This window comes from Neopelma chrysocephalum, unplaced genomic scaffold (assembly GCF_003984885.1).
Source record: "Neopelma chrysocephalum unplaced genomic scaffold, ASM398488v2 Primary Assembly neopelma1_22, whole genome shotgun sequence".
NCBI classification, from domain to species: Eukaryota; Metazoa; Chordata; class Aves; order Passeriformes; family Pipridae; genus Neopelma; species Neopelma chrysocephalum.
In genome coordinates, this window is record NW_020897689.1 from 8,636,996 (window position 1) to 8,664,685 (window position 27,690).

Below are 27,690 nucleotides of genomic sequence, written 5' to 3' on the forward strand. Positions count from 1 at the left end.
CAGTTGCAGCAGTTTAGGGTAATATAAACAGGAAATACCCTGGTTCCCACTCCATCCTTAGGCACAAATCTTCTCGTCCTGCTTTACAGGAGTCACCCATGCAACTGGGAAGCCATCCAGTCAACAGAAAACCCTCTTGGACAGGTGATTAGCTTCTCTATGTGCCCCATTTTTTTTTAAACAGTGGGACTAGAGATGAAGTTTCAGTATTGTTTTAAAAACAGCTCATCTGTATCAGAAAAACTAACAAATTGAATTTTTCTGGAGGCCTGAATTGAATTTACGCTCAGTCTCCCACTTTGCAAGACAAGCACTATGCAGACTAAAGGTCCTCCCCAGAAGCACTTAAGCAAGTCTCACCAGATCTACAAGGCATCTGGTATTCCTTTTCTCTATATGTATCTATGACTTTTGAATAGCACATAAAAAGTTTTAGAAACATACTCAGAGTGCACCAGCCACAAGCCAGCCCTCAGCCACACAGTTGAAAAACTGAGGGAAAAGGTAGTAACCTTAGAGAAACCAGGATAACCACACATTCAGTAATTAAAGGAGAACTCTGCAAGCCTTGAAACTTGCTTTTTAAGTAAGTTGGTAACCACTGATGGCATGATGCTTTACAGAACCTTGGTATTATTGATCAGCTTCTTGTTTTTCCTTTTCAGTCACTCTAATTAAGTGTCTTAAGTATCAGTACATCAAACTTTTAAAGTTGCTTCTTAGTCTGACACAGCAGTAAAGTTTGAGACATCTTAAAAACAAATGTGCAGTAAAATGATGCTATGTAATAGAATGAAATTTGCTGTATTTGCTCTTAGTGACTTTGCTGGGAGTTAATTTGGCTCTGGGGAAGTCATTAAAAGACTTTTGAAAAAGAGCATGGAATTTGGAGTAAGGGTTAATGTAAACAGTTTCTTCTACTTTCAATTAGTTTCCAAACAGAGTTAACAACACTACTCTTGACACAGATACCAATTTTTTATTTTATATATGTTATGTGTATGCAGTAATAACTACAGCTGTACTGAAATTACATTTACTTTTTAATTCACTAAAACTGCATCTAGCTCAGGTCATTTTTTCCATAGATCTGAATGCAGATCTATAGAAAACCAAAATTAATATTCTTCAACATCTCTTTGACCAGCTATTTCTTCAAAGAGTTTAGACGATAGACAAAACCCTCAGCTCCTACAGCCTAATTTCACAGTACTTACCAATAGAATTAAGAGATTACACTGTAAACCATGTAGCTGATGAAGTGGATACAGGAATTGAGACATAAATATTTGATCTGTGTTGATACTAGAGAGCTGCAGAACAGGCCCAAGTAGTTTGTGTTAGTTCAGTCTTTAAAGGAAACATTCCAATCGCTGTTTTAAGGAAAAGGTGGCTCACTTTAATAACCACAGGCATTGGTCACTATTTAACAAGACATTCTAAAAAAGTAATCACAATTTGTCTGATAGTAGTTTACAAGTGGATGGTATACATTAAGATACAGAGGTAGAAGTTCACTTTTACAATGCTTCACTAATACAGATTACCAAATTCAAGGCACAAAATTGTTCGCTTTACAAAAAATACTGTAAAAATGTCATTTGCTGTTCTACAATGTGAGTACGGCTCAAAAAAAAGAAATCTTTACAACCTTTCATGTTCTGCACGTAGAGTTGCATCACGCATTATTCTATTTTTCCTTTGCTAATAATTGGAATATGACCAGCACTTACATAAACAGTAAGTATCTCAGCTAAACTGCTTTGTCTTTTAGGCACAAGTCCAGTTACAGAATTTAACACAACAGCTTCCTTGGGAGGTGGGAGAACTCTTTCAGAAGTAAGAATGAGGAGGAAGAAAAGAAACATGTAGTCCACAACAGTAAACTGGACTCTGACATATAAAGGGAAACAGAACAGAGCAGATTTCAAATCAAGGTACTTGAAAAAAGTCAGCTTAAATCACTGACTGAATTCCTAAAAAACCAGATGCCCACTACAACTTTGCTCTGACAGTATGTAAGACATTCATTTGCCTTTGAATCGGCAGACTTACAAATTTCTTTTAATCTTTCTTTAAATAGAACAGACAGTTGCAACAAAAGAGAATTACACCACAATTTGGCCATGTGTCCTTTAGAGAGTTTGGGTGAATGAGTGAAGAGATGCGTTCAGAAACTGTCCTTGAATTTACTATAAGATCATGAGCAGTAGCTTAAATGACCATATTTCCCTCCCCCCCCCTTCCCAATTAACATAGGGGAAGTCAAACTATTTCTGAAACATTGCATCTTCTAGTTGGAGACAGCTCTGAGAAGCCTTGCCAGGCTAAGGAAGAGATATCACACAGTGCATCCCTACAAGTCGTATGGCTAGTTTACTGTACATACAGTGATATTCTAAAGGACAATGGTGGCAGCTACATCGTAAATTCATCTGACTTACCTATCACATTTCCCAAGTACTCTAGTCAGTTTTATTTACAGTATATAAAAACGCACTGATTTTTAGAGTTCAACACACAGGTTTAGGACCCAAGAGAATGCCACATTAAGATGCTGACATTTGCATCTGATAGATGCAAGTGCACTTTGCAATTCAGTCATGTAACATTATTGCATTCACCTATAAACACTAGTCCATCCAAAACTATTAAATTCCATTTTTTGCTTCATTGTTGTTTGTAGCCTGTTTCCGTTGAGCAATGAAAGGATACATACACTTGTCTGCTCCCAAAAATCGGTACATGCATACAACTGCTTCAAATGGCAGAATACTGTGAAAAAGAGGTTATAAATTTGTTAGACAGCATAAAACAAAACCTTGGCTTATGTATACTTGTAAGTATATGCACTTACATGTACTATGTACTTGGTCTCCTTAAAAGCAACATAATAGCTATTAAGTCTTAAAGACTTAAAGGATTTTTATTTCACAGGGATACTTGGAGAATTGAAATTCTAGAGACCCAACAACACAGGCAACCAGAAAGGAAGAAGCTGTTAGTTCAAATGCCTCCAGCTTAGACCCGCTTTTCTGTTTCTTCACAAGCAGTGTGATAGCTTGTTTTAAAGAAGTGGGGAGGAAGGGGGTGGGGTGATGGGGCAAGGGCATCACAGAAGGTCTACTCAAGGCAAAGCATCTGCTGAAAGCCACATCAGCAGAGGTCATCAGACATTTAAGATATTCTTTAATGTGGGATTAGTGTTAGTTAATGCCATTCTTTGATCACCAGATGTCTAACAACCTTGATTTATATTCTAAACGCAATCATCCATCCTCAAAAAGAAAGGTCCGAAGTAAAGAGAGCAATTTCCTTTTTTTCCCCCCTCCAGATAAAATTCCAAGAGGTGATTATGTGATGGGTACCTGGTTACAGACCCTCCCTTTCTTCTCGCATGCACAATATATTGTTTTTATTTCAAGAGTAGCACTCAGAGGCTCTAGTGAAGGACTAAAATGGGATTCCCCAGCCCCTGGAAACAGCAGCAGACATTCAGTGGAAAGCAGTGCACAAATTCCAGCCATCAGGAGTAATGACCACTGAAGCACCAAGAAGTAGATGTCACTGGTACAGGTGTCCTCACTGCCAGCAGTACTCCTTGTGCAGTAGCGACTGGAGGGCCTTTGATCTAAAGGCTGCTGCCTGGGGCATGGATTATGCAGAAGCTTTGATCTCCCTGTTGGAAGCTAAAAGGGCCTTTGATGTGACTGTTGCTGCATAAGGCACTGCTTGTGCAGGAAGCACTGAAGCACCCTCTGAGCTTCTGCTTGAAGAAGTTAGTTCTTAAAGATACTGACAGTGGCCTTCATTTGTCAGCAGAATAGATGCATATATATGCTCTTCCAGAAAGAGGTTAGCAGTAAAGATTCCTCTATTCTTAGGTGAGCCTGTCCACCAGGAGAGACTTGAGGAGGAGAACCACTTTGTAAGTGGAATAAAAGTCACCAAGGTTCTCAGTTCCAACCATCCCTTGCAGAAGGAAAATAAGACAACACTATATTTTAAAGGTTCCCCCTATATATTACAGATTTAAAACAAAACCACAGACAGCTCTGAAGCTGATCTCCACAAACTAGAATGCAAGTGATGTTGCATCAGAGAAATTGAAGCAACTCCTGCATTACCCTGCATCATTAGTGTCAGCCTGGTTACAGATGAAACAGTTTCCATCCAAAAAACTGTAGTGTATTAGAACAAAAATAGTAACTCCTTTAAATAGTCCTTCCGCAGACTTCGACTCTGAAAATTGGTTCCAAATGTGCAGATTTTCAGTTTATCTACGACATTTGTGCAAGTTCTGGAGAATCTGCAGGCAGGGCCTCCTACACACTGGTTCTAGATACAAGTGGCTAAATGTTAGTCTGCTGCCTCGTGCCCCATTCCTAAAGAGAATCTCAAACAGTGGAAATAAAAGTCTGTTGAAAAGAAAATAGGAATCTAAGGAAGATGGGAGATACCAGAAGAGTAAAACAAGGATGCATAAATACATGGGATCTCAGGTTTATGGAGCTTCCCATGCGAGCAACCTACAAGCATGCAAGCCAAGAGAGACTTAGGAATTCTAACAAAACCACACCCATGGTCTGTGTGGGTGGGTGTTTATATTCAGGAATTGAACACGCTCCTGTATTTTACTAGTATTTTGTGCATTGTATTGCCAACTAACTGGGACTTCAGCTCTTACCTTTTCATGAAGGTGACCATATACATGAGGCGAGGTGTGCAGATCATTGGCTGGTCTGTAAGGATAGCTCTCATAGCCTGCTTCACACAGTATTCTGGTTTCAAAGGTGGAAGGAAAGGCTCAATTTCTTTTCTGAAATATTTAAGACAGATTGATATGATACATAAAGGACCACAGACCTCAGTGAAGAGTTCATTAACTCACTTTCTTTGGAACTTCTTTACATTCACTGTTAAATTACAAAGACTATAACTCAAAAGTTGCATTGCCTATGTACAAAATGACAGAAGACAGCAAATTCAGAAATTCTCTTTCTTGAGTAACACTAACATATACTAAAGCAGATATTACATTTAATATTTTTTATGGTAACAGTTGAGTTACCTTCAAATACTTTTATGGCACTACAAGCACAGAGCAGAAGGAGAACTCTACTCACCTGATCCTGCACCCTCTAAACATTCCTGTATCTACAAGATAAGGGCAGACTAAAGTAGTTTTGATTCCGTCCTTTTCAGCAGCCTTCAATTCATGGCTCAAAGACTCATGGAAACCTACAGCTCCAAATTTGCTGGCACAATAATCCTGTGTTGGCAATGAACGAAGCAAAAAAAAAAAAAAAGCAACACAGAAAGGACAGATATGAATGAGGTTCAAAGCCAGCATACCTGAGGTGATTCTGCACAGATTTTCAAAGCAACAACAAAAGACACCCACTGAATAGAGCATCACATCAACTCATTTACCACTTTACTTTTGAGGCAATTAGCCCAGAATCATGAAAGCAGGAAAGCTGAATGTAGGAGGATATTACCTTGGATTCAAGTCTTTGAATCAGGCAGGCTTGCACGACAAGTTACTCCAATTACCAGTTTGCTTAATAATAAATGGTACAACAAAGGACTGAGATACCTAATACTACCTTGGGTCAGATTTGAAAACACTTGGAGAGTTGACACAGCATAGGCATAAAAATCTTAATGGTGTTATTTTTAAGATTAGTCTCAACAGAAGACATAATGGAGTTTTGAATATTTCTTTGAGATAACATACTAAATTCAGCAAAATAAAAAATAATTGCATAGACAGCAGTAGCATTTGAGTTTTCTGTTGGATGTGTCCATCTCTGCTGATGGTCACACCCACAGGAAATTCTTTGTAGCTTTCTCAAGACAGTAAATACTCTACAAAGGCTTGAATTACACCAGCTTCATTCATTTGTGTTATGAAACACTGCGGTTTAAGGCCCTGGATTGAGCCTTACCTGTATGCAAAGAAGCCTGTGTGCTTATGAGGTAATATGACCATTATTATTTTAGACACATTAATTAATTTTTACTAACTGAATACTTTTTGTTCACACTTGCATTTGTACTAATGACTCAAAAAGCAAGACAATAAGTTCTAATCCTAACTTGTTTTTATGCACCAAACAAGTCTCACAAACTGGAGTTCTCAAACAGCTGCTAGCGAAGCAAGTGAGACATATTCTAGAAGGTTTACAGCCATTTCCTCACAGAAACAACAAACAGAAAACATCACTTTCTAAAGCCTTTGGCTTTAAGCTTAGCATTGAAGATCTTGCCAGGAGCAGGTGGTCAACTTTCAAGTTACTAAATTTATTCAAAGATCATTTAGCATTCTGAAACCCTTAGCTGTTCTCAGCTTTTGGTGAGGTGGCAAGTCCACCATCCAAGTAGATGAATGCAATGGCTGCCTGAGTCCTGAGGGGCCATGTGTTGACATGCTACCCATCACCATAGCCTCCAAGTATCTTTGAAAATTTGACTTTATTTTCTCTAGCTGATAAAATTAAAAAAGGTTATCCTAACCAAGAAGTGCCAATTTTTTTATAAAGTATAGTCTAACAAACCTCCACTCCAGCAGTACTGAATAATCCCAAGGAACTTGCAACTGTCACGATGTGTCCATGGTTCATTTCCAGCATCTTGGGAAGGAATGCTTTAGTGGTCTAAGAAGTGAAAAAACAAAACAAAACACACACAAACAACATAAACAAAAAAAAACTCAAAAAACCCACCCCAAAAAAAAACCAAAAAACCAAAACAAAACACCCAAACCATGAACAAGCTACATTAGTAATAAGTTTTCAAAACCTCTATCTCGTTTATTATCAAGAATATAAAAGTACAATGATTGTACTGGTTTTGAACTTCTGAGTTTGTCAAAAACGTCAACAGAAAATCTACAGCTTGTTTGTGAATTCAGACAGCAAGTCCACAAGGATTACATCTCCAGAAAACCTAAGGTTAAAGGATCAATTGAGTTCAGACATGTTTATTTTTCTGCAAGAGACTAGTTATCAGAAAGAGATAATTTGAACTTAAAATGGAAGTCACATTTTTTTAACGACAGAAAAAGGAATGCAAAGTGTTTAATTACACCATCCAGCACATCTGTTGAGACCAGCACCAATTATCAGTTCTAATTACTGACAGTGTTTTTTGTAAGTTAGATATGGCTAGTTTTATCCAAATAACTTATCACCTTGGGCATTTTACATTAAAAGAAATACTAAAGGCAGAGTTTTTGCTGATGTTACTTTTTACTTACAATACAATAAACACCTGCTAGTCTAAATTATTTTCCATCTTTATTAATATCCATAAACATCACTATAACTAAAAAGACAAGATATACATTTGTTACCAATTCCTTAGAAGTTTAAAAATAAGATAAACCCAAAGCAAGTCTCAAGATGAAACTTTCATTTAACCTCCAATTTTTATGTTTTGATTATAACAAAGTTTGTTTCTGACCTGAGTCAGAGTTAATACCTTTAAAATTTAAATTTTAAGCAACAAATTGAAGGTACTTGCTAGAAGATCACCCCTACTACATTATGTACCTTTGTCATATCTCTCTTTTGAAGCTGACTCAACACTTTCTCATTTAAATAAGTATTAAGCAGAGTGCCATATGTGCTACAAAAATCAATGAAGTAGTAAAATGGCATGTGTAGTTACAATGTACTTTGGTTTCTAGGTTGTCAGTGTACCATATGAGATCACTTTTAAATTGCCCAAGAACTTCAGAAAATGCTTTTTAACCACAGACATGCCTAGTTAATATATCAATCTATTAGTGACAGAGCTACTAGTCTAACTCACTCACTACAACTCAGTTTAAACCTCCCAGAAACCTAGTCTGCCCATGTAATTTGTATCCAAACTCAGAGCATGAAAATTTGCTTAATTGTTGGTCTGAGTAGTGTCAGCTGCATTCTTTAAAAGACTTGCAAGCTACAGCTGAATCCATCTAATTCCATTCTTAGGCTGTCTGCATTTTCCAATCATAGACGTCAGGACAGTTTTGCTCTAATGATTTTCACATGTTCCTGTACAACATTTTTGCCTGCAGGTGTTAAATGACTAATCCAGACCTCCTAACACCACACAAAAGAGTGTTTTCACTGGACAGCTGGCAGATGATAGAAGATTAACAGACCTCCTGACTCCTTGCCTTTTCTGCTGTTGTTTCATACAACTCCTAGATTCTGTCATAACTACAAAACGAAGCTAATTATAAAAAAATAATCAGAGCAAGCTGCCTTGCATTTGTTTCTTTCCTCATGGCAGGGATCTCTAAACCCCTTGTACTGAGCCTTGGACAAGAATTCAGTTTGCTGTTAAACTAATCTGTGCCAGGCACACAAAGTTTCAGCCTCTCTTCCCTTGTTGCATGGCAACAAAGCCCAGTCACCATTGGGCAGTGCTGACTGAAATCGTAAGAGGCTTCGCTTGGATGGCACTGAACTTTTACAGAGTGCTCTTTATCTGGAACCTGCCTTGCACACTCCAACACCAGTGGTGTGTACACTATCCCAGATGCTCTGTGCTATCCCTATAAGATATCTGTGCCCTGACTCAGTCTTGCTAAAAATTTACTCCCCTCCAAAGCATGTCAGCTCCATCATCAGTTTCCACTTATGTCTCAGCTATCTGTCCACATCACATTGGAATGACTGATTGCCACCTCCCATTGCAGAAAGCTTGATAATGCAGACTGAAGCTCTGGCTACAAACCACAGCAACTACAGGAAAGGGGCAATTGCCTTGAGTTTTTCTTGGGGGAGAGAAAGAAGGGAAAGAAGTAGCAGATAGGTTTTTTTCCCTACCACTTTCTAGGCATGAATCAATGTTTTCTTCCAAAAGATAAACAGGCAAGTGCACCAAGCTATAAAGTGCACCTTTACTATAGCACTGCTTTTTTCCCTTCTTTTTTTTTTGTTGTTAATATGATGAACTATAACTAGGTGTCCATAAATGTCTATATTTAGCTATGGCTGAAGAAGAGAATTTTCAGTCATATATATAAATATGGGAAATAACCAGAACAGTAAATTGCAGAAAGCCTACTCATCAATGCTACACTGCTTGAAAGCAAAAAGATTACAAAATCTGAGTTTTCAGGGCTTGTGGCTAAAGTAACTCATTTTCAACTAGAAGAAATTGGCACATGATGAATAAAGCCTGTTGAGCACACTTTTGGGTGACGTCTTCGGCATCTCAAGTGCAGACTGAACAACTCCCAGGGCAGAACTATAGTCACTTCATGTAAGTCATCTCTTAAAAAGTCATTTATGGCCACATAGGAAAACACACAGCTCCTCTGCTCCAAAGACAATTAGCAATTCATAGAAATCTTTGCATGAGACCTCAGTGCTCTGAAGCAGCCTGTTCAGAGCAGGCCCCTGTACTTTATCATGGGATATTATCCCACAAATCCATTTAAAACCTGAAGCTGAGGCAGCCTATAAAGATAGCACAATATCATATGTAGGAAACTTTGCAGTCAACTATCAACATCTCAGATAAATGGGTGTTAGAGAAAGTCATCTCGATTGCTGCCACCCTCCAGCCATCTGCAGCAGCTGGGAGTCAACACTTGAAAACAAGCACTGTCAGAGGCAGACACACCCTATGGGGGGGATGCATTTCCAGGCTCAGAGTAATGGCTTGCCCATTGCTCCTCCCAGCCTCCTCTCGCTGGGAAAAAACAAACCCAAAGTGAAGTTATTCTTTCTTTGTATAAGCAAACCCCAAATAAATCAGTGTTCTTCCTGAGTTTCTGGCACAGCACACTTTCTTGATCAAAGCACCTTTCTCTATACTCTGGTCCCCAGTTTTTCTGCATGTTACATAAACCAGATCAACCTAGTTTCTAGTTTCTTTCAGCTTCAGCTACATCTGCCTACCAGACCTGAAGTCTACTGTGTTCTTGTTGTGCTGCTGAGAAACTAGTTAAGAGTTTGACTGGTTTGGGGCAAGATGCCTCCTGGGTGGCCTTCCCATCTGGAATTTGTCTGAACAGGTAGCACAGCCCACATTAGTCTTTGAGGTGATGCATGGACATGCTAATCCTCCATTAAAAAAAAAAAGTGTTAGAAGATACCAAGCAAGAAATGTGTTTTGTCCATGGCATTAGAGGTCATGAACTAGGCCCCCAAAATAATTCAAATCAACTCAAGTGATTTAATCAAACTATCTTTCTTCTGGTTTGATCCTTGAGGTTTTAATTTTACCTTTCACAGCTGCAGAGGAAGACATTTAAACAAAACACTGAAGTACTTTAAGCCAGAGCTAGGCCATTTATTCGTGACAAACATACCAGTTTTCAACATTGAGGAGAAACAAATAAGTAGAATATAATGGATGAAAGGAATTGTGTTGTGATGCATCAGGGTGAAGAATCAGAGAAGTTATGAAATATTCAACATCAAGAAATGCAAGTTAAGCATCCTCTTCACCCAGAATTAGCTTTTTTTTTTTTAATTTAGGAAAGAAAAAACCCAAATCCCAAAAGCATAGTGAAAACATGAATTTTCTAACCTGCAATGTACTTCAGACACACAGAAACTAGGTAGGATGGATAGAACATATGAAGCTGTTCTGAACAAAGAGTAGAGCTAGTTTTTAAAGTTAGTTTAACCTGTAAGTTTTTTGGAGCATAGAGATCAATATCTTCTAAGCATATTCCTCTATGCTTCTGAATATACCAGTAAGAACAAACTATTCCCAGTAGCTGTAACCAAACATCTATTTCATGTGCACACAGCTTAAATGACTTATTTCTCACAAGTGTGAAACTGAACAAGCATTTACATGTCACTTCATAGCTTTCGTAATCTGTTCTCAACATTTTGGTTTACGGCAAATTAACTTCTAACAGTCTAGCACTTCTTCCCTCCCCTTCCCCAAATTCTTTAGTTCCATTCTTAATGAAACAAAACTCAAAAGATTGTGCAACACAAAGAACAGCACAGCTGCAATGTCAAGACAAATTAGTCTAAATACAGCAAATGAGAATATGAAGAAATACTGTGTTTGGGAAAGTGATTTTTTAATTAAATTTTGGATTAATTATTCTTAAAGAAGAAAGCAAGCATCCACAGAAAACAATGTTAGCTGTATGCAGCTCAACACAATGGATACTGAATGCAGAAAACACACCAAAGTAGAAAAGTACGTGCTACCTCACGTTTAGAGAGTTGCCTTTGTATCAAGGAAAGAAACAAACAGGTACCAACACGAGGTCCTTTAAGTTTCTATTTTTCAATACAATAAGTTTCTTCATACTTTCTGCCTTCTGTCAACAGCCTTTTTAAACTATTTTGATGGCATAAGCAAACTGCATTACTGTAAGGTAGGAATCCCTTTATATCAAAGGAATAGCTCATTTTCCACACAGCTCCTTCAGGTAAGGAAGATGGAAAGCATGGGGGGTTTTTTGGGCTTATCTAAACAGATGAGTTTTTACATCACTAGTTACCCACAACAGTGGCATACTGGTATAACATAGAGGATATTTCCTCCCAAGCCACAGCTACTCCTGACTGCCAGGGCCGCTGCCTGACAGCACAAATGCATGCAACATTTGGGTAAATGTATTGTTTCAACTTCATGTTAAATACTATTCAGCCAGATCCAAGAAGCAAAACTGGTGTGGTTAGTCAAGGACTTGCATCCAGACATCTCTGGGAACTAAGGTACCAGAGACTATAACTGCTTGCTGCAATCTGTGCTAGCTAATCCTGTAACTCACAGTGACAAGAAAACGGTTTTTTCTAAAATAGATGTTATCTCCTCTCCCTCCTTTAGCATGGACATTCAGACTTTTCTTTCCATTATTCTTCACAGTCCACAGCAGAACATGCTGCAAGTTCTTTTACTCCTGTGCAGGACAGCATGTGGCCACTCACTCCACCTACAGAACCAAATAGAGAGATTTCCACATGCCCTGATTTCTCATTCCATTCCAGTAACTGAGAAGAAATGCACAAAGGTCTGACAAAAGTGCACCTCTGAATCTTCTGCACGCAGGCTTTGGCACCCTCACCTGAAGTAGGTTTGTCTAAACTATGCAGTATAGCACCAACACACTACTGTATGTTAAAAGGAAAAGGAAGGTGGCCAAAAGGCAGAAAATCCCCATGGCAAGCTTATCAGTAAAGACACTGAAGTTATTTTCAGCTACAGTCATACATCCCAGCTTATTTCAGTAGACAGCAACTTTAAATACATTTTATAAACACAGGTTAAAACCTCACTTATAGGATAACACTGAAAGTCATCCCCAAATAGTTTCAGAAGAGGCCTTGAAAATATACCCTAGAACTCTTACTCTCAAAGGAGAATTTATTCAAGTTAGAGGCTATAATATCCAAAATGCCTTCTCAAGCACCAAAGCATGAAGTTACAGCCTAGATTTAACCATTTTTTTTTCCTTCTAGCTTTTTCATTTAGTTCCAAAGAGAACAGAGAATAATTACTTGTCATTGCATTATCATCTCAATTATTTTTCCCATATAACCTCCACATCCTTCTTAAATTCCTTCATATAAGCATACTGAAATAGTGGGCTAAGTCGAGATTAGTAACTACACTAAGGCTACATGAAAATATCAAGTACTGAGCTGAAGACTAGGGAGACCACACAATACAAAGGACATGGCTCCAACAGTAACAGGCAGACAGAAGTCTACAACTACTGTTGACCTTGCTAACACAAGGGACCAAAGCTGTACTTTAAAGGACCTCAGATGTCTCTACTTACTGTTTTCAAGAACTGTTGGGCCCCTTCTGGATAATTAGCTGCTGTCTAAGTAAATATTTGACTAGCTGTGGAAATTAGAACAATTTTTGATCTTTGGTTTCTATTCTCAAGAAACGATGATGAAAAATAGGTCAGAATTACACAGTCTTCCTAAAGTAGTGAATTAAAAAATAAAATCACATTTCTCTGAATTTTTATGGGTCTACCCAGATCCTTTTTATGTGAAAAGAACCAGGAGATAAACATGACGTCCTCAAGCCAAGCTTCCATAGATGGTTGTATTAACTATTCAAGGATTGTCCTCAAGTGTGCCTTGCACAGGCCCTGCATTCAGAACAAAAAAAGCTAGACCTTCCAATATTTCATCTCAAAAGAAGTCCCTTTGTTATTTATCTCCTAGCAGGCAACACAACCTTCAATTTCTCATTAAAGCTTTATTTGTCCTTCTCATAAAAACCCACTGTTTTGGGGCCATAGGGATTCCTTTAATATTGTACTACACCCGCAGTTAATGCTTAACATACATGCACAGTAATAACGCTACAGTTGCCTTGCAACCAGAAGCTCATGAAAGAACAAGATAGACTTAAAAGAAGTCTATAATGATGATGAGTACAAGGAAGCAAAGCCACACACACATTCTCCAATACCTTGGATAGGCTACATTTGCAGAGTGAAACTACAGATAAAAATCTACTCAGTTTAAGAGGTGAAGGTAATACCCAGAAGGAGTAAGTCACAATTAAAAGCAACATCAGGTACTTTAAAACTGTATTTGCTTTACAGAGAAATAAGCATATTTTCTCCTCTCTCCAACTCTGCATGAAATACTGCACTGAAGTACATGAAGTCTTATATAGTAAAAGCATAAGCTATTACTTAAATCACTTGTTTTATAATTTATTATTAATTTATGGAAGTAATTTTTTCCACCCTCATGATGGATCTATATACATAAAATCCCTTGCTTCTCAGACATATTTCATCAGCTGAGAAGCATCAAAGTTGTACAAAAATAGGTGAAATCTTACTTATGGAAGTTTGTTAGTATAAACAAGTATCTGTCATTTACCATTTCCTAAAGAACAAGTATGCTACGGTCCATATTTATGTTACTACATTGTTTAGCATTTGTATTATTTAGGGTTCAGTTCCAAAATTTCTCCAATTTTTAAAGCCAAGAGCTGCCATTTTTTCCTATGAATGGTTCAGTTATTGTAGTGGTTCCTCTTTTACATGGAGTTAACTCATGTTGTGTATATCAGAAGAAAGATGAAACTGAATTAAGTAGTTTCCTTAATCAGAGCTCAGTGCCACAAAGCTGTTTACAATGGGTAGACAGTAAAGATAAGATAAGTAATGCTATTAAACAAAAAAAGCACACAGGAAACTAATACCACTAGTTATCTCTCAAACATTAATCATTGATTTTCACTCTTTACTACTAGAACTAATTATGCTATGCCTAGGGCAACTGAACATTGCCTGACTAAATTGCCTTTTGTATAGCTTGTTAGCAAGGCTTAGTCGAAAAAGGCTGTGTCCACAGAGACAGGGATATGAAAAATGCTTAGGAAGGACATTGCAACAGAAGATTTTATTACTGTTGCCTTATCATGTCTCTACATTGTCTCCCCCCTCATTTCTTTCAAGAGCTTAATTTCCTCTGGTCTTACCCCAAATTGGGGTAGAAAACAGCTTTGTTCTCCCTCTCATCTTAAGTGTAGGTTAAATACTCAAGAACACTACCTAAGTAATACAATTCTGGCTTCAGAAACTTTCCTCTTGAGAGTCAAGGTGGAAAAGATATCACTACATCAGCTTTACAGTGCTCTGCTGCTACTCAAACTTCAAATGCTCTTCAGTAAAGCTTTTCTGCATCCCCCACACTGCATCACTCTAGATTTTGAGTGCACCATTATCTAGGGCAGGGGTTTAGGTACATAGAGCAGAACCAAAGATAGCACTGATTTCTCCTTAAGAACATTTCACTTCCATTTAGAGAGTTCACTACTTTATATGCTTTTGGGGCATGAAGAAATTCAGGTATTCAAGCAAAACTACCCTTGTTATTGCTATACCAGCAAATGGAATTTAGATCCTTTATGTTACTGGTATGCAGTCTCCACCTTTCTGCTCCTAAGAACTTCCTCTTCCTAAGAGGAAACAGATTTTAGATTTACATGCTTTTTAAATTACCTCCCTCCTCAGATGTCAGGCTTGTCCTGTAAAGTATCCAATCTGTCTATATGCCACCAGTTATTTCTGTGGAAACATTTAGCTGCCTTTAATGGACATGCTTGTATATATACACTACCATAAATGCACACTGACTTGTCTACTTTCTAGATATTGCTTGGTTGATGTATAATTGCTTGCTATATATGCAGCAGTATACATAACTGATTATATATTTTGATCTGTTTCCTCAAGAGTTTGCAAGTCTTTGATTTCATATGGCTATGAAAAATGAAGCACCATGTCACAGGTTGCCCAGAGAGGTTGTGGAAATCTCCATCCTTAGAGGTATTAAAAAGCTGTTTGGACATGGGCCTGGGTCCCTGGCTCTAGGTGGCCCAGCTTGAGCAAGGGGGATGGATCTGATGATCCTTCCCGCCTCAGCAGTTTTGTAATTCTCCACTTCAGTATACCAATTCCCTGCTCAACAGCCTCTTCCTCTTATAGAGGAAGAAGTTCACAGGCCAGCAGAGACCTTGCACTCTGTCTGTATGTTAACAGCAAGTTTATCAACACAGAAACTTAACTAACTGGAAAGGATGCTGATTCTTCTGCCACATCTCTCCTGTATCTCTCTAAACAGGAGCTCTTGCCTGTAATAAATTATCCTGCTCTGTCTGAAACAGTGTCTGTTCATTTCTCTTTTTCGTTTGGTCTCAAGTCCCTTCAGCTGAAGGGAGAGCCCAATGAAGCAGTGCAGAGCACCTAGATTAATTTATTGTGGAATTAACATTTTCAGCCGAGTTCAGAAGATACACATACCATACTGTTTTCAAAAACTAATTATTATCCCCCTGGCTATTAGAAGGCCTCCAGTAACCACTCCCTTGTCAGCTTCTTAAGGATATTCTGAGCCCTCACAAACTATTCTGCCCACTTTGAATTTTAATAAAGCTTGGTCAGAGCCATGACATATTGGATTCTTGACAGCTAGCAACAAACAGGGCAAAAGACAGTCTCTCTACTTTAAGCAGTGTCAAAGTGCAAAACATAAACTGCCGAGGATGTTTGTTGTGAGTTTCAAGTGCCAAACTAATCTAAAATATGAGAAGGAATAGCAGTAGGTAAGATGGCATAGCAAGAGAGCTGTTGGAGGCCCAGCTATGTGTTTAGCCTGCCTTACACTGCAAAACAAGACTAAAGTGGAACTTGGAAACAAATGTATACCTGCAGACTTCTCCAGACAGCACAAACTTAGGGCATAACCAAGCATGAGAACTGAAGGTTTCAAAGTACTCATGCTGAAAAGCTGACCTCTTCCCTCCCACCCAAAGGCATTTTATTAGACAAGTTGATATTTATTCTCCATAAATATTAATCTCATTCTACTCTCAGACTATCATAGCTACCAAACCACAGTTATTACTCAACTTAAACAAAGTATTACACAGTTGGCAGCAGCCACCAAAAAGCAAGATACAATTTAAAGAAAATTAATTCTTCTGTTCAGATCTACCATATTAGCATTTGAGCTTTCTATGTACCCAAGACTAAACACAGAGCTCCAACACAGCTGTGACAGCACAACTACACTCCTGTAAAATTGGGAATTTATGTTACAAATCAAGTAGGTAGCACCACCAATCTTGTATTCTTCCACAGGCAGATCTATCTGTAAAGATGAGCTAATTGGCATTTATTCAAATGTCAAATTTGAAATTACTTTAGATTTTTCTGGTCAAGTGATACATGAAGTTAACACTTGCCTACTCCTTTCCACAAAAGCTGGTCTAAGCCCTGCTGAAGTCAAGTGACTAGAAATTCCTTGTTTATATACTGACAAATGGCTGTGTCAAAGCATTTGTAGTGTTTCAGAGCTCTGTTGACATTAGTGTAACAAACACATTAGTTCCTCACCTTCATTAGCACAAGTCTGCAGCAAATGTCCAACCATTTGGAGAGCAGTTATTTATTGCCAGCTATTTGATAATCTTGACAAAAATGAAAACATGCCCCATGAGTCTGTGAAAAATCCACATAACATTCATTTTAAGAAAAAACTATTAGATAGGACCTCAAAATATTCTGTTCAGAGAACAAGAACACAATCCAACTTTTAAATGCACATTTTTCTCCAGCTTGCCATAAGCTTAGTCATCCTCTGGAATGTTTAGTAAAACTTGGTATTTTAGTCTACAGGTTTCCAAAATATTAGAGAACAGTATTGTCAGAACTACCTATGGAAAATGTGAAGTCATCATTCATGTTTTATAATATATGTAGCAGACTTTTCAAGAAGTGGCTAAGCAGAAAAGGACTGTCTCACATTTTATAAATACCTTAAGGCCAGTACCTCCATTGCAATGTAACTGCCAGAGTACTTGCAGGCAGATGAAGCTGAGTCACTTTACTCATATTGCCCAACTCAGTCACCAAGTCATTGTTTTGAATCATCTGTTTTATTATAAATAAAGTGATTATGGTACAACTGAGTATCTCACAAGAACAGGTTTAGAAAGAAAGCCTCCCTTTTCATATTTAGTGGAAACAGAAAAACAGAGATGATATAGCTGAATAGAGATTTAGCTTCAATATTTGTTTAGGAAACAGTAAGACCCAAAAGGCTACAACTTCTTATGAAGTAACTCACTGACCAAGAAATAGCATTTTTAAAATGCATGAAGCTTAGAGGTTTTTGAAATACTTTGATATTTCTATTTTATACTTCTCCCCAGCCTTCAAAAAAAGAGTGTGCAGAAAATAGTCTTAGCAGGTAAACTTTTGCTTCATAAGCCAACAAAGGCTAAAATGATCAGAAGACTCCAGCTAATACACTGACTAAACCAGCAACTAATACAATTTTCAAAGATTCTGCTTGCATAGGCATTTTAACCAAACACCAGCAAACGACTCACTTTCTTAGGGGGTGAATTTTCAACGACAGAGACACGTCCTTTGCGTGCCTGCGGAAACTGCTTAGTTCCCATAAGCTGAAACATGGCTCTGGCCAGATTTTTTCCACATTCTGTGTTAGTACAACTCATTTCCAAAGAAGTCAAGCAGTGCACTACACTGCACTGAGATCACTGCTTTTGATGATAGACAACAGCAATCATAGTATTGGTTCCAGGCAAATAAGCTAAAGCTGTTAACATAACATTATATGATGTGTACAGAAAACTAACTTGCCTTTATCTAAGGGTTTTTAATAAAGAGTAATTAAAATACTGCCATCTCTTTAGAAGTCAAGTTGTTACATTCAGACTGCTATGCAAGTGGCAGATTTGCTACAGCTTGGAACCATTTATGACTACTTAACTATTTAGAGGCAATAAATCCTATTCCAAAAAAAGTCTCCAAGAATGAGGTTTCATTCGGATAGCCATAGAGGCCCTGTTCAAAGCTACATGGTTTTATCCTATCCCTCCTCATCCCCACACACTCACTAGTCCGAGTCTGAAATGTTCATGAGGTGATTCTAGTCTCTAAATAGAAAAAACAACCAATTTGAACAAATTTTCCTCCCTGCCCTCCAGCCAAGCTGAACTGGCTCACCAACAGGTGAATATGAAAACTAGTGCAAGGTAAGATGCAGATTCAAGGGGCGGTCCCACGTGACAGCTTGCCACCACTAAGCTTCCTTGTAGTTTCATCCTAAGTCAACAGAAATTTTGGACAAGTTACTTTTAAGCATACACTCATGCGCTTTTCCAAAACAACACTGAAAGGAGAGTGCTCAAAAAGCTGTCACACAAGTTCAAACAGATGGCAGAAGCAAGAAGCACTAGGGCACATTCAGGTGCAGAATTCAACAGTCAAACAAACTTGAATTTCAAAAGGCTCACATCCAGTCAGCCACCTCAGCTCCACAGCTGTTCTGGCATTCCTTGGCCTACCATGCCCTCCCATCCCAGTTGTGATAACTCACTGGTGTCAAGTGTTAATTTGACTGACATATAAATCATTATGCTAATATAATTATTTACAAGAACAGGGTGTTCATTCAGAAGTGTAAGCACAGATGTAAATCTCTCCCCTGTTTGTGACACATCTTCTTTCAAACTAAACCCTCAAACCCCAAGATTCTATGAATCTCAAAGTCTGTGTCTACTCATCTATGTTATAACTGCATTTTGAAAGACTTTTCTTTTTTTTTTAAACAGACTAAGCAGCCTGAGACAACAGGTAAAAGCTTATAGCATCAGGTAAATCAGTTGCAGTTTGCCTTTGCAGAAAGACCTCTGCCATTTTTACAAAAGACAGACAGGTATCAGTAACTCAGTTTTACCATCACTGTCAATAGCCAGAAACCTCAAAGGTCAAAGGGAGCAAGGCTTATCAAGTGAGTGATGTGCTGGCTTTTACATACAGAGAACTGTGGAAAGATTTAGTACTAGAGATAAAAAAAAAACCCCTTTCCTTCCCGCAAAAAACCCTGGAAGTGAAATCAAAGCATGAGAAGCATTGGGAGAGAATAATAGTTCACAGCTGATAAAGATAAAAGTAGAAAAGATTTAAGAACTGCAGTGCTAAAGTGGCAGGGATGGTGCTAGAAAACATAACATTCATCTTTCCTCAGCCTGTCCAGTCAGAGTAATTGATGACACTGAAAGCTATGAAAAAGGATTGCTTACCCTCACAGATCAGTTCAGACAGGTTTTAGGCAGTGATGCAAGCACTGGGTTAGCAGGACACTTAGCTGCATCATAATTAGGATTGCTTTTCTCCACCGTTGAGCACATGAACACACCTGTCTTCTAGAAGTCTGCTGTAGTCACTTGGTTATTACAGAAAGTTAATAACATAATGACATAACATTAACTTAGCTGTTTTTCATGAAATAAAAGTGGATGTTACTTGTAAATAGAAAAATCTAGAGTTTAAACTCCATTGCCCTCCTTACCTCCACAGGATAAGAAAGGCATACAATCTTTAGATGAGTATTTCACTGAAACACTGAAGAGCCACTCTTTCCACTTCTAGCAAGGTCAGGCACCATGATGTCAAAGACTATCATTCCATTCAAGGTTTTCCTGTCTCCCCAAAGCCTTCATAAGCAGCAGCATAATTGCAGACCAATGTCAGGGCAGAGGTTTGTGCTTATTCAGCCGACCTACCTCATTCCATAAGAAGGAGGAATTTAACCATCACACTGCTCGTTCATCCAGGACCATGCTTTCAGAGTAGATTAGCAATCCTGAAAATATTCATACAGTTTGCTGACACACCTCTGACCCCCAGAAAAAGTCACAGAAGATTGAGGAGTGAGATTATCCCAAGTGCTTACCTCTGCAAGCCATACTGCAACTGCAGCTTTATTTTAGATGGCTGTAGAATTGCAAGCCACTAATAATTGATTAATACTTCAGATATATTTCAAGTAGTTTGAGAAGTCTTGGCATGGTCTCCCCAGGAGAACTTTTCTTAACAGAAATTTCACACTGCTTTTCTGTGAAACATATTACTGTTTTCACCTAAATTCTTCAAGCTTCATATAGTTTAGTGCATGGAAGTAACTGGCTGATCACACTTCATGCTACCATCTTGGACACCAATCTACAGGCAACAAACGATTAATGCGTCACAATCTGACAATCTCTATTTTCTGTTCTTTGAGAGTTTAAGATCCAGGCACCTTTCAAATGGTGCAGCAAATTAAATTCCAAAGTACATCTGAGAGAAGCTATTGAAAAACCTCAGGTACGACTGAAGCAGTGTAAGAAAAACATTCTGAATGGTCATTTTAGATTTGCTAACTAACTGGGATGAAAATCGAATACTTTACATCATCAACAAGAGGGAAGGGAAATGCACAAATTCAGGTGCCATTTGAATAAAAGAATTCTCTACCAGGCAAGGAAGATGCCCTAGCACAGAAAGTATATGTAGGAAGGCTGGTGTTGTAACACATCCAGAGAATCTTCAATACGATTTCCCATAGCCCTGATGGAAGTCTTGCTAATTAACTAAGAGTGCTATAATCTCTTTTTGCTCAGACTCCTCAATATGTAACTACTCATTTGTCATCAAAATACAGTAGACAATGAAGAAGCAGGATGGAACAGCCTCAACAGTCCTCAGAGACTAGAGCTGAGAAACACATGGAACAACTATAGTTCAGTCAGCAGTACTGTGGAATCTCAATTATAGATGCTCAAACTTATATGATTCCTACTCAAGGCAAATGAAGAGGTGTTTTGCGAAATACTAAGACCTACCTACCACCATCTCAACATCCTTAATTATGCATGATGGCTCTTCAGATGAGTACATTGCCTGAAGTCATTTTTATCCTCATCTGTGACTATTCTGAAACTGATACAAGATTGCTGCTATGGCCAAAGCTCAGACATACAGGTACCTAACTAAATGGTTTGGGTTGGTAACCTCACCAAAAAAGGAAAAGAAGACTAACAAAAAAAACCTGAAAGTTTGAGTAATCACTACAAATAAACTATGACTACAAAGCTAAATTACAGATACACAGATACACACAGATTGTAAGATACAGGTCACAAAATTAAAGATTGCACTATGGCGACAACTGTGCCTGACATAATGCTAGACAACTCCTCATGGACTATAACATAAATCTGTGAGGAAAGCTCTGAACCGCTAGTCTTGTGCTCACTCTAGCTTCAGAAATACATATCCATGCATTTATTCTCCAAAACTTGTGTTAACTACATTACCTTATAAAATGGGAAAGTGCATATTTTGGGGCATGCATCTGGAAGACAGTATTTTCTCAACTGATAGATTCCCTCAATTTTCTTGAGAAATGAACCCAAGAACATATGAACAGCAGAACCCTAACAAAGCACTTATAAGTTTTAAGTATGACTAATATGACTATTTCCGTAGCTAAGAGTATGATTGCTTTTTCCTTCATACTCACTACCCAGCATGCTACCACAGTATATGAAACACATGTGCTGTCCAGGGTAATTTACTGGTGGCATGTAGTTGGAATAATTTTGCAAGGGAAGAGTTAGTTTTGATGATACTTTTTGGATCACGTACATATGTTTTGCTTGAACTTGATCCAACTCATTTTTCAATGGAAAAAAGTCAAGAACATGTAGATTAAACTTTGTAAGTACACTTGTGTGTCTTGGGGTACATTATCATGAAATTAAATAAAAAAAAAAAATCAATTAAAGTTGCTAACTCCACTCATCCAAAATACTAAATATAGCTACCTGGCCCTTCAGTGGAATATTGTCTCTCTATTTGATCATCGGTATCTGAATCCTGGATTTGATGACAAAAATTAATCTGCTATGCTAATAGGCCGCAAGACTCAGCATGCTATAGTTTCAAATAACGTAAGTTGCTTTTTCTTCTATAGAAGATTCAGAGTGCACATTAAGTGTAATACTTCCATATTTGAACTAAAACTATAGGCATAAGTGAGCTTTATTTAACACCAAGGAGCTTGAAGAGACTACAATTACAATACATAATTACTGATATATTATAGACAACTATAAGCCACTGTTACTCTCCAAGCAAGTCTGTCAGTCTAATCAGGCTGATAAGAACAGCAGCTGCATAAATGGGTATTTGATTTAGTAACTCTGTATTAATCATCTTTCCAAGGTATATTTAAATTTTAGAGGTTTTAGACTATTCACAAATGCCTTAAATACTTACTAATATTTCCCTCTTTAATCAGTATTTATCTCTTCCTGTATCAAGGTCAGGTCACCTAAAAAATTACTTCAAAATTCCTACAGATACGCCAGCATACATTTAAAAAAAAAATCAAGTAATTTGTAAATAAATGAACATAACTACTCCAGCTAAGAAAGGAGTACACAAGGCTTTAAAAACTCTGGGTCCTAGTCTCTCTCTACATGGATTTTTTTTTTTATATGACAGAGCTAGAGGAGAATGCTTTTGCTTCCCCCTTTTGGTAAGTTGAAGAGAACTCTAGAAGGAGACGAAGCTGAAAGATTTGGAGTATCCACATGACAGAAACACAGATCACTGTTCTCTCAGAGCTGAATACTGTGGATCTGTTGTACAGAAGGACCTTCATGTAAGAGATTTTCAGACCCTGATCATCACCTCGCCCTTGCCCCTGCCCCAACAACCAAATCTACGTGCATTTCCCAGGTGATGCACAATATTATCTATCTATCCATCAATAGATCATTATTTCAGAAAATAATGTTAGAGTAGGTGCAAGACTTGCAAATTGCCCCAAAAATAAGAGTTTGTACAGTAGTTTTAGTCAATACAGTGGTGCAATCCAAAACACAGTATTTTGATACTTAAGCTTTATTGTAAAACTACAAGAAAAAACCCCCCTATATTACTAAAAACTGATTAAGCAACAGCTTTAACTTATACTGTGATTTAACATTTTTAAAAATTTGAATCCTGACATATGACAGGAAGAAAACTTCTTAGTCTGTGGAAGTTCAGTTCTAATAATTGACAAGTGCAGCTAACTAAGTTATTATTCTTGCAATAGACTGGCAGGAAAGATAGTGTTACACTCCTGCTACAATTTTATGCATCTGCAAATTATAGTAAACCAGAGCTGGCTTGCTTCAAACCAGGAATGGATTTTGTCCCTATGTTTTCAATATCAGAAGCATTCAAGTTATCACAGCATGAAACAACAGGTTTTTAATACTGCAGTGGATTTTATGCTGTGGAAATTGCTACATGATGCAGTGGTGACATGTTTATATAGAACACTCATAGTAAGGATTACACAAATCATAAATGTCAGCAAAATGGAAAGCATCTGTTTAGGCTGTGGCATGCTAAGGATCTCTCGACTGCCAGTTTGTGATATGGTACACAGCGCAGTTGAAGTCACAACAGCAAAACAGTGACAGATTTTCACGTCACCGCCTACTGCAGAAGTTGGGCAGCCTTCAGATGGTAGCTGCTAACACAAAAGCAAGCTCAGATCACCTGCATTCTGCATGGAGAGCAGGCAATCAATCTTATGTCAAATGTTTCAAGGGAACGATACTAGAGCCCTATTTTCAGTTTTTATATAGAAGCACAGTAAGGCTTGATTAATGATCAAGGGATGAAAAAAGAATTTCCCCTGAACCACAGTAAAAAAACCCCAAAGAAAGAAAACTCCAGAAAGTACAGAAACTTAACTACTGAAGCAATAATACATGCAAGAGCTATGTCTTTACAAAATCCATTTACAGTTTTTTGAACTAAACACCCTCCAAGAATAGTTAAAAGCCTACATAATGCTCCAGAGTATTAGCTTTGCTTTTGGACCACCAGTTTAGTTGACATGGAAAAGACTAGCTATATAAGACTTCACACATCTAGACACATTGTTCTATTTAAGTCAGCATTGACTTGCATCAAAAAAGTTGGCTTCAAATCAGCTGATTCAGATGATATCTTCTGAATTAAGTAGTATTACTTTCAACAGAAGTCCACCCACTATTGGTCAAGCCAACCTTTTCTGGGATTGTGGAGTGGAACACAAGGAAAAGAGCTCTGCCAACAGCAAAAGAAAAGAGGAAAAGCAAAGCAGGACACAGACACAGGATCTACAGGAAGTGTACATATGAACAGATCCTCAATTAAATATAAAGGGTGTTGACTGCTCTTTAAAAACTTAAGCCAAATTCTCAAGTTCCACAGTTCAGACCTAACTATACCTTCTTGGAGTATCGGAGTAATTTTTTTTTACATTTTCAAGTTACTTCACACTAACATTTAGGGATGAATGGAACTGTTATGGAAACCCAATCATAGACTTTAAGTTTACTCAGAACACACAGAGTGCTTTAAAAAGGTTTCTGAAACTGTTATAAATAAGTGTATGACTTAGGCCTGAAGGAAGAACAGCTGGAGAATTTAGGATCCTCCCATATTTTAACTCATAGTGATGTCATAATTTAGAGTTCTTGGAACTGTCAATTTGGCATTTAAACCACATCAATAATAGTCATTAAATCTAGTGCACATCTCTATTGGCTTAAGCACAAACTTAACTTTTATGAAGGGGAACATGCAGAGCTCTTAATTATAAGAAGTCACACGACCTTTCTCAGAACCTTTCAGATTGCCTTAAAATATACTTTCAGAGTTCAAGTGTTTCTAAACATACTATCTCGTATGCACTGAAGTTTAAGCACTCTCTCTGCAAGCTTTACAATACATTGGAAAGAGACTGCTCTGCCATTAAGTGTTTCACAGTGCAGATTTGAAGGGGCTCCTTTAGGGTTATGAAACAGCATTTCACTTCCACGTTAAAAAAGTTCAGTTTGGGAGGGCCTTCTAAGTTTTGCAGATGCAGCTTTGTACAAAATTTTATTATGAACAGGTAAGACCAGTAAAAGAAGGTTTAAGTTGAAATATATTTCAGATTGCTTAATTCTTTCATTGTTATGCAAGTGTATTTCATAACCTTATTTGAAGAATCAAAGAGCAGTTTTAATACTAACAATGGTCTCAGTCTGACAGCTAATGCTAACCCAAGTGTGCATCATGCCCTCCTTCAACACTCCAATTTATGTAACACCACACCACTGTGGGTTTAAAAATAAACCACACAGGAAAACAAAATTTAGATGGACAAAAAGAGTAAGATCACATAGCTTGTTCTCTTCGATTAGCATCTGCTAGCTATGGAGACAATACCATCCCAGAAACCATATTAAAGATTTTCTTACTTCTACAGGCAGCCCTCAGAGAAAGCTATGAGGACAAATACGCAGGATTCCTGAAAAAGTGTTCTTGGCTTGATTTCTTGAGAAATCTTTTTCGCCTTTCCTCCCAGCCTTCAAAAGCAACAATTTGCCTCCAGGGCAATTCAAACAACATTTTCAGCAGGAGTTTTAAACATTTTTTCCAGAAATGTGCAAGCTTGCTATTGTAGCCATCATTAAAACAGCACCTTAAAGCTGCTAGTGTGCTAGCAGAAGAGTATGTGAGGAAGGCTGAGAAGCCACTCATTACCAGTAATAACCTTTAAGCGGATTCAGAGGTTATGGTTGTAAAGGTTTTCATATCCAGAGCTACAGAAATGGGCACAAGACATAGAACTCTGGATTCTGGGAGGATATAGTTGATTTAAACCTATTTGTTAGCAATCTTAATACCATGATTCCTGTTAAACAGAACAGTTAGTTCAAAATAAGAAATCCCCAAAGCAGCGAGCTTGCAAATGAAAAGGAGAAAGTGCAGAACTCAAGAAGTTAAGCAACAGCAGTTCATTTCCCAAAATTAACTGCCGAAAAGGGCAGCAAAAAGGAGTTTATAGTTACCCAGAAGTGTGCGTGGCAGTTGACCATCATGGTCCTCTCAATAAGCTCATCAGGACACTCCAGGAGATGGTGCCCGGAGACCACACCAGCATTGTTAACCAGGACAGACACCTCGCCAACCTCCTTGCGGACCCTCTCAGCTATCGAGTAGACATTCTCTCTTTTGCCCACATCACAGGTGTAGGTGTAAACCTGCAAGTTGCAATGGGGCAGCGCATCTTTCTCTCCATCACCAGCTATTAAAGAACACAGACAAGAGAACAGAAGGGGTGGGGGAGCAATAAAGTTCTTACTCGCTTTTTGACATTCAAACAAGTAGTCAAGTATAAACAGCAAATACAGTCCCAAACCAGCAAAACTTCCATTTACTTCGGTGTCAGCGCAGTACATAAGAACTCGGCTATTTACTACCGCTGTCAAAGTGCTTTAAGAAAAGCCGCAGGTTTTAAAGCCGCCGCTGGAGCCCAAGGCTGCGCGAAAAAGGTCTGCGCTCAGCGCTGCGGGAACGGGGCCGGCTCCGCCTGGCAGCGGCAGCCACGGGGGTCCGACACCCCACGCCCGGCGGTCTCCGGCCCGGAGCCGCTCTCACGGCCCGCCGCTGGTGAGGCGGTCCCGGGCCGGGCAGGTGAGTGGCGAGGGGCAGCGCCCGGAGCCCGCCCCGGCAGCGCGGCGCTTACCTCTGGGGGCAGCGGTGGCCGCCTCCTCGGCCATCTCCCGGTAGATGTGCCGCACCATGCCCGCCGTCTCCTCGTTGCTCTGCGTGTTGATGTCCCATAGCACCAGCAGCGCCCGGCGCCGGGCAAACTCCAGGGCGAAGAGGCGGCCCAGGCCGCTGCCCGCCCCAGTGATCAGGCACACCTGCCCCGCCACGCTCTTCTCCTTGGGCCGCACTAGCCACTTGGCCGCGGCCAGCACGAACGCCCACAGCACTCGGAAAGTCACCACGAAGAACTCCAGCAGGATGTTCATGCTGCCGGAGCGCGAGGGATCCGCGGGGCCGGCGGCGCGGAGCCTCCTCGCCGCCCGGCTCCCCCACCTGGGGCCGCCGCTGCCCGAGACCGCCCGCTGCGAGCGCCGAGGGAGGCTCCGCTCCCGGGGTCCCGCCGCCGAGCTCCCCTTCTCCGCCCTCGGCACCCCGTGCCCCGCCTCAGTCACACACGCCGAGGAAGGAGCCCGGACGCGGCTCTGCCCGCCCGCTGCCGCCGCCCTGCCCTGTCCCGTCCCGTCCCGTCCCGTCCCGCCCGCGGCCCCGCTACTGGCAGTGCACATCTTGCTCGCTCGGCCCTCTATATAGAGCGGACAGGGCGGCCGAGCCCCGCCCCTGGGCTGGCCCATCCCGCCCCGTATTCCCGGGACCCCCGCCACGCCCCGCCCCGCCAACGAGGGAGGTCCCCGCCGGGAACGGGAGTGGGAGCGGCTGGAGCTTCGCGAGGCTCGGGGCGGGAATCCCGGCGGCTCCCCCTGCCCCCGGCCTGAGACTACATG

The 27,690-nt window shown here is 39.4% G+C and overlaps 1 protein-coding gene across 1 annotated transcript; it reads right to left on the reverse strand.

Moving 5' to 3' along the window:
• Positions 1 to 959: 959 nt before the first annotated feature.
• On the reverse strand, positions 960 to 27,460 carry RDH10 (retinol dehydrogenase 10). The gene is made up of 6 exons (XM_027694342.1): positions 26,883 to 27,460; positions 26,206 to 26,441; positions 6,561 to 6,659; positions 5,127 to 5,272; positions 4,688 to 4,819; positions 960 to 2,775 (listed from the first exon to the last, which is right to left on the reverse strand). Exons 1-6 carry the CDS (start codon positions 27,172 to 27,174, stop codon positions 2,652 to 2,654), a joined length of 1,029 nt encoding a protein of 342 aa, XP_027550143.1. The 5' UTR covers positions 27,175 to 27,460; the 3' UTR covers positions 960 to 2,651.
• Positions 27,461 to 27,690: the final 230 nt, after the last annotated feature.

Coding starts and splice junctions, on each gene's coding strand:
- RDH10 (XM_027694342.1), bottom strand. CDS start 27,174: ATGAACATCCTGCTGGAGTTCTTCGTGGTGACTTTCCGAGTGCTGTGG. Junction 5,273..6,560: donor TCAGTACTGCTGGAGTGGAG/GTTTGTTAGACT, acceptor TTGCCAACACAG/GATTATTGTGCCAGCAAATT. Junction 4,820..5,126: donor TTTAGAGGGTGCAGGATCAG/GTGAGTAGAGTT, acceptor TAAATATTTCAG/AAAAGAAATTGAGCCTTTCC.